Genomic DNA, 7,392 nt, shown 5'->3' with positions numbered 1-7,392 from the left:
TCATGAATATATCACCGTAAATGGAAGAAAGAGAATATTGTAGAAAGATATTTTGTTAGTGGAAAGATAGCAAAACAATAATACTTAGGCCTATGATAAACCGATTCACGAACTAAAATATATAGGGCCTAGGCATATTAAATTTTTCGTTTTCGCAACTCCTTCTGCGCTCCATATATTTGTTGGAAATAAACCGCGACCGAAACGAAGCGCGACCGAAGCAAAGCGCGACCGAAACGAAGCGCGACCGAAATGATCGGCTACCGTCCTCACTCTCTCTAGTCTAGCAGTCTAGCCTAGGCCTATTTCTGGATCGTGATGTGAATTTATTTGCTTCTGCATCTTGTGTAGTACTGTCATTATTGTATTTAGTACAATATTATTGATGCTAAATTATTGAAGTGTTAATCACCATAACAATTCATCCACATACCGTAGCTGTACTTGGACAGATCATACCAAAAACACCCCGTACACAACTACTACTAATCTACTTGCGCATATGTTTCCCAGCGTGGACTGATGTGGATCAGATTACGCAACCTGAATTCAGGCACAAATGACGTCACAACGCAGATTTGTTTTACCTCATTAATTTCTGGCAGGTTTGCAGTAAGGACATACAAATCCTTAAATTACCTAATGAAGCCAACATTTTTCAGATTCCAAATTTGGCACATCTTTTTATTAGGTAATGATGATCCTAAAACGTCATATTCCAGCTATATTTCACAAGTCCTTTAAGTTAATTTTTTTTTTTAAGTTTTTTTTTTTTTTTATTTTCAATGAAAAATAAATACGATCGTTAATATTGACCTTGGTACAATGTAAATCATAATGACTACTTATACAGAATTTTACTATATTATAGGCCTAGACTAGGACCAGGCCTCCTACTATAATAGTATAGAGGCCTAGTCCAAGACCTTGTTGCAAATCCCAGCCCACAACATATTTTTTTTTTTCAAAAGACATTATTAACTTCCAATTGCAATCATACAGAAAAATACAAAAAAATCGGTTTATGAGGAAAAATTCAAAAGGAAGAAGGCACAAGCCCGAGAAGATTTGAAAAAAAAATCTTGTGATGGGCAGGCCTGGACACAGACTCACAAGAACACACAGAGACCCAGACAAACAAACAAACACACGGCACAAACGCACACAAACAAGACAACAGAACAGGCAGTTTCAAGGAGCAGCAGGTCGAGTCGTGATCGTTAAGAAAAAACATTTAGTATTGAGAAACAAGGTGAATTCTCAGTTTTTTGGTAAAGGATGTAACGGATACTGAGTTTAATACTGAGAGTGGTAGATTATTCCAGAGTATAGGGCCAGTGTATCTAATATTGTGTTGAAAATAGTTAGTGTTATGATTAGGTATGTGAATGTCATTTCTAGATCGAGTATGATAATCATGTATGGAGTAATTTAGGGTAAACATTTTACTAAGATGATTAGGGAGAATAGAATTAATGGCTGAGTATAAAAAAAGTACCTTGTTGAATTCGGTTAATGTCAGTGAGTTTGAGAAGGTTTAAATCGGAAAATAAGGGAGAGGAATGAGACAGTGGTGGAGCGCCAGATATTAGTCTAATAGCTTTTTTTTTTTTTGGAGAATGTGGAGTTTGTTAATGTTGGGTAAATAGGTATTGCCCCAAACGATATTGCAGTAGCTCAAATAAGGAAGGATTAGGGAGCAGTAAAGGATACGGAGAATATTATGGGGTACAAATTGGGATAATCTAAAATTAATACCAAGGCTTTTTGAAATTTTATTCTCAGTTTTGTTGATAAGCTTTTTCCATGTAAGCCCGCTGTCAATATGTACCCCTAAGAACTTGACTGATTGAACAGAGGGTATGTCATAGCTGTCAATAAAGATTTTAAAAGGGGTGGTATCAATACATTTTAACTTCTGTGGGGTCCTAAACAGGATGAAGTTACATTTATTATGGTTAATTGAAAGTTTGTTAGCAGCAAAGAATTGGGATAAGGGAATCAGGTTGGAGTTGACAGTATCAAATAATGATTGGATATTATGATCAGAACAAAACACAGTGGTATCATCTGCATAAAGAAAAAAATTAAGTAACTTTGAGGATTGACTGATATCATTGACGTTTAAAATAAAAAGAAGGGGCCCCAATAAGGAGCCTTGAGGAACTCCACAAGTAATTGGCCTGTAATTAGATATAGAGGTTGAATACTTAGTACACTGGGCCCGGTTGGAGAGGTAACTTTTGAGAAGGCTAAGGGCGGGGCCGCGAATTCCATAATGGGACAACTTAAAATAAAAGAATATTGTGATCAATGGTGTCGAAGGCCTTGGAAAGATCTATAAAAAGTCCAATTGCATGCTGGCGATTTTCAAAAGCATTAACAATTTTGTTTGTTAGATCGATAAGGGACATTGAAGTACTGTGTCCTTTCCTGAAACCGAACTGTTTTTTATAGAGTATCTCGTATTTAGTAATAAACGAGAATATTCGATCGTAAATTACCTTTTCCAAGGCCTTCGAAAAAATGGATAAAATTGAAATGGGACGATAATTAGAGAGGTCAGATTTGATGCCAGATTTGTAAATAGGGGTAACGCGCGCTAACTTCATCCTGTCTGGGAACACACCACTGGTTAGGGCAATGTTAAATATATGGCATAATGGACGAGAGATGAGATTAGCAATGTATTTGATGGCTTTAGTATGGAAGTCGTCAATACCTGGGGATTTGTTGGTTTTAAAAGAAGCAAGTACTTGGGTCACTTCAGCCTCATCAACTGGGGTAAGAAATATGGAATTATTGGTTGGGTTTGGGAGAAAGTCTTTGAATGATTTATTGGCGTGGGGAATTTTGTTTGAAAGGAAAGGTCCAATTTCGACAAAGTATTTGTTAAAAGCATTAGAGATTTTATCTGGATCCTTGGTCAATTCTTCATCACAATTAAAGGAGGTATTGGAATGTTGACTACTTGATTTATTGATTAAAGAATTAATGGTTTTCCAAGTTGCCTTGATATCGTTTTTATGTTCAAGAAATGTATTTTGGAAATGTTTTTTTTTTGTGTGTTTTTGATAATATAATTTAATTTGTTGCGGAAAGTTTTGTAGGCTCTTTCGTTGGTAGTAGAGGGGCAGTGGAGAAATTTAGCATATAATTTCTGTTTATATTTAATTGATTTAAGCAAATCATCGGACATCCATGGTTTAATCTTACTACATTTTTGGGGGGAATTTAGGAGAGGAAAATGTTTATCATAAATTGTCTTTAGTGTGGTTTCAAAATTTGAATAAGCTTTATTAGGGTCCTGAATATTCATGACTTCAGACCACTATTGAGTGGACACCTCACGACGGAAGTTTTCTAAGGTGGTGGGATTAATTTTAAACTTGGGATTCTCTTCCTTATTTGAGCTATTTACAACACGTGGAAAATAGGAAATATTAAAAACAGGGAGATGATCAGAAATGTCGCTATAGATTAATCCGCTCAAATTGGGAAAGTCAAATTGATTAGTAATGATATTATCTAACAAGGTAGCTGAGGTTTTTGTGATACGAGATGGTCTGTGAATTCGGGGAAGATAATGATTGCCGAAAAAAGAGTTGACCAAGTAGCGAGCACAATTATCAGACTCATACTTCAAGATATCAATATTAAGGTCTCCGAGAATATTTCACTTGATAATTTGGAGAGGACAGTGTCAAATTCATCAGTAAATTGCAGAGGGTCCAGGGATGGGGATCTATATACAGTCCCGACGACAATGTTTTTGGAATGGGGTCTTGCAATCTCAATAAAAAAATTGAGTTTTTAAATAAATAAAAATTGATTCACAGTTAGAGTGGTGAAGACGAAGATCATGTCTAGTAGAAAATTGAAGACTATCATGAATATACATGGCTACTCCACCGCCGTCTTTATGTGTTATAATTGGGAAGCTGCACCAGGGGATTATCGTATTTGATCCAAGTTTCACTCACTCCAATAATATCAAATGGTAGTTTGAGTGATACCAAGAGTTGTTTAATTTGATCAAATTTTGATCATTTTTTTAAATGCTTCTAGAATTAAAATGAATAGTAGAGAAAATGGAGGTTTTTGTGACAGGGAAGTCATCAGGGTCATAATATTCTGAGATATTTTGATTATTATTAGAAAAAAACTGAGAATCGGGATCAATATTTGAGGTAAAATTATCTGAATTGTTTAAAAAGGGAGAAAAACATAGGTTGGATAACCGATCAGGACTCGAGGTGCTGTTACAACTACAATTAACATGAGACATAATAACATAGAAAAAACAAAACACAAACAATCACTTAAAAAATAAAATTTTAAAGCAAAAGTTACAAAAAATCAAAGAAGTCAGAAGTATAAAAAACTCAAAAGAATCAAAAATTGCATGAAAAGTTAGAAAAATTAAGGTAGGCCTAAATAATTAAGATAATTAAATGGTGTAAAAAAATTTAATAAAAATTATAAATAATATACATATATAAATTTTTATAAATATACAGTATATACATACAAATAAAAAAATAAGAATAATAATAAATATATATATATATATATATATAAAGAATAGGGCCTGTCTCTTATACACATCTAGATGTGTATAAGAGACATATATATATATATATATAAAGTAAAAAATAAAATAAATAAATAAAAAAATAAATAAGGATAATCATTAGGAAAAATAAAATAAATAAATAAATAAAAATGAAACAAAAACAATGACCATTAATAATAAAACATAAACAAAAAAATTAATAAAATTAATATAAATATGAAGACAAAGTTAATAGCCAAATAATAACAGTAGAAATGCAAATGATGATGATTATAGTAATAACAACAATAATAATGATAAAAGCAAACACCAGCAGCAGAAAAAAACATTTTGAAAAAAAGAATTGATGTAAACTCATGCAGAGTAAAATTTTGTTACTAAATGGAATAATTGAATAAATCAGTAAGAAGCATCAGCAGCTCCGACAGCAGCATTAAAATTTCGCTAATAAAGAAATTGAAGTTAATACAGAATTTAAATACAAAGTCAGAGTTCCAACAAGATCTGAATGATGAAAGAAAATGCCAAAAAAAAAATGACAATCATGCAGTTTAGTGTTACAGATTAATCAGTTAGTGAGTTAGTAGAGTACTTAGCTCATCGTTATTAATATCCTACATATAGTTCAGAGATGACGGAGTTCGGATTCGGACTTGATAACGACTTTCTTCATGCTCTTCTTCGTCACGCAGTAAATCCTCCCATTCATAGACCATACAGTCTCGCTTCTTAGTGCTTCATGTAGGAGCTTTAATCTTCTAGATGTAAGATTCTCAGTAATTGAGAAACCAGAATGCTTAAGAGATTTTTTGTTACGAAAGACTGCTGAGCGGGTACGGTAAGAGGTGAATTTGACGATGATGGGTCTTGGTTTAGGTTTATTTTCAAAAACTTTTCTTCTGCCTAATCGGTGGGTGCGATCAAAATCACACAGATCAACCTCACTATTAATCCTGGAATTAATAACATCAAGAGCCAAAGAGTCCGTGTTTTCGTTATTGGACTCTGGAACACCTTGAAGAAGCAGGCAGTTACGCCTACTGTATTGTTCTAGTTCATCTAGCTTGTCCACGATATCGCGATTTTCGGCTAGGAGCTTGTGATTTTGATCACGAAGGCTGGCAATGTCGCCCGCAGTTGACTCGTTGTCATAGGCAACGCTTTCATAAACATGATCACTAACCTGATCGATAATACGTTTTTTTCACGAATCGGTAGACATCTTGAAGTGATGACAAACATTGCGAATCAGCGGTGCGTAACCAACAGAAATAAGATAAGCTTTTGGGCTGATTTTCTGACATCATGTTATTTAAAAAAGCATAACTCCATAACGGGGCGTCGTATCCAAAAAGTGTTTCCAGGAAAATGTTCTTAAAAGACCAGTCTACACCACTATATGATTAGTTATGTTTTATAAAGAGGTATAGTATAGTAAATCATGTTTTTAACACAGGAAACTCTCATATGGTAACTAAAACAATGCTAGTTCAGAGTTCAGAGTATTACTAGTACTACAGCACTGTAATGCATACACCTATTTAATACACTACTGAGATAGGCTTTTATTTTTCAATCTTGATTTCAGAGGTCAAAAAAAATTTTCAATTTTTTTTCAATCATATAGTGGTGTAGATTAGTCTTTTAAGAACATTTTGCTGGAAATTTTTTTGGATACGACGCCCCGTTATAGAGTTATGATTTTTTAAATAACATGATGTCAAACAATCCGCCCAAAAGCTTATCTTATTTCTGTTGGTTACGCACCGCTGATTCGCAATGTTTGTCATCACTTCAAGATGTCTACCGATTCGTGAAAAAGGCGTATAGTTTTGCTGATGGCAGAAATTAAAGTTTTATTATCACAAACAGCTTTAACGATTTTTTGGAACAGTTCAGGAGATGATAATATGTGGTTGCTGATGCTCGTTGCAACGATGGCGATCAATTGGGGATCGTCCGACAGGAGATTGTGTAGCGGGCCCAGCTCTTGTTGAGTCGAAGGCGTTCCCGGTGTCGCAGTTGCCGTTGCTGATTCAGGACCGCTCGTATCCAGTTGTGGGCTAAGGCCTAGGTCGGACTTGCCTCCGTTGATGCTAGGTTTCTCGATTCCACGTTTTGATTTGGTTGATCTAGTTGTTGCCATGTTGTCGTCTTCTTATAAAATAAAAGATTAAATCGTCGAAAAGTAGGCCAGGTGAATAATTTGCTATTTAAGAGACTTTTTTTGTGGAGCTAGTTAATACATCGACACACTTCCTGACAGCCTCACTTACTTACATAAGCCTAGCCTATAATGCCTAGAATAGGGCAGGGCCGTAGGCAGGATTTTCGATGGGGAGGAGCTTTTTGCAACCGAAGTGGACCTTATGGGCGACTGCCAACGGGTCCCGTGAAGGTGATGCGAATCTTCTGGAAGCTCTGAAAAATTTTGAGGGCCTTTTTTAATGGATTTCTAAAATCCATAATTTGTAATATCCCGATTTAAATTTTCATTCATTTGAGTATTGTCTAGGGACCTACAGTAAAAGCAGGAGAAATAGAGGATGGGGGTAAAGGGAGGAACTTGAGACAGAAGGTCAATTCTACCTCAGCCCCACCATGATTGGGGGTAAGAAAATTTATGATTATGGCACCTCAAAATGACCGGAAATGGCACTCTCAGACAAACTTCAATTATTATTTGTCTTTTTTCTCCATTTTCTTTTATAATTTTAGGGGGCTCTTCTCCCTTGAATCCACCACTGTGAAATTGTAATTGTTTATGTTCTTTACATCTGTAGGCCTGCAGATGACATGGATCAATCTGCAATCAC

The 7,392-nt window shown here is 35.0% G+C and overlaps 1 protein-coding gene across 1 annotated transcript; it reads right to left on the bottom strand.

Annotated features, from left to right (window-relative positions):
• Positions 1–5,201: 5,201 nt before the first annotated feature.
• On the bottom strand, positions 5,202–6,722 carry LOC117104831. Its single transcript, XM_033245672.1, has 2 exons — positions 6,447–6,722; positions 5,202–5,777 (listed from the first exon to the last, which is right to left on the bottom strand). The coding sequence occupies exons 1-2, from the start codon at positions 6,720–6,722 to the stop codon at positions 5,202–5,204; spliced, it is 852 nt and encodes a 283-aa protein (XP_033101563.1).
• Positions 6,723–7,392: the final 670 nt, after the last annotated feature.

The sequence above is a fragment of the Anneissia japonica genome, unplaced genomic scaffold, assembly GCF_011630105.1.
Source record: "Anneissia japonica isolate Jap-2015-1 unplaced genomic scaffold, ASM1163010v1 scaffold5148_len95523_cov101, whole genome shotgun sequence".
Classification (NCBI taxonomy): Eukaryota; Metazoa; Echinodermata; class Crinoidea; order Comatulida; family Comatulidae; genus Anneissia; species Anneissia japonica.
The sequence above is the reverse complement of the archived record's forward strand: the minus strand, read 5'-3'. Positions and strand labels throughout refer to the sequence as shown.

Coding starts and splice junctions, on each gene's coding strand:
- LOC117104831 (XM_033245672.1), bottom strand. CDS start 6,722: ATGGCAACAACTAGATCAACCAAATCAAAACGTGGAATCGAGAAACCT. Junction 5,778..6,446: donor TCCAAAAAATCGTTAAAGCT/GTTTGTGATAAT, acceptor GATTCGTGAAAA/AAACGTATTATCGATCAGGT.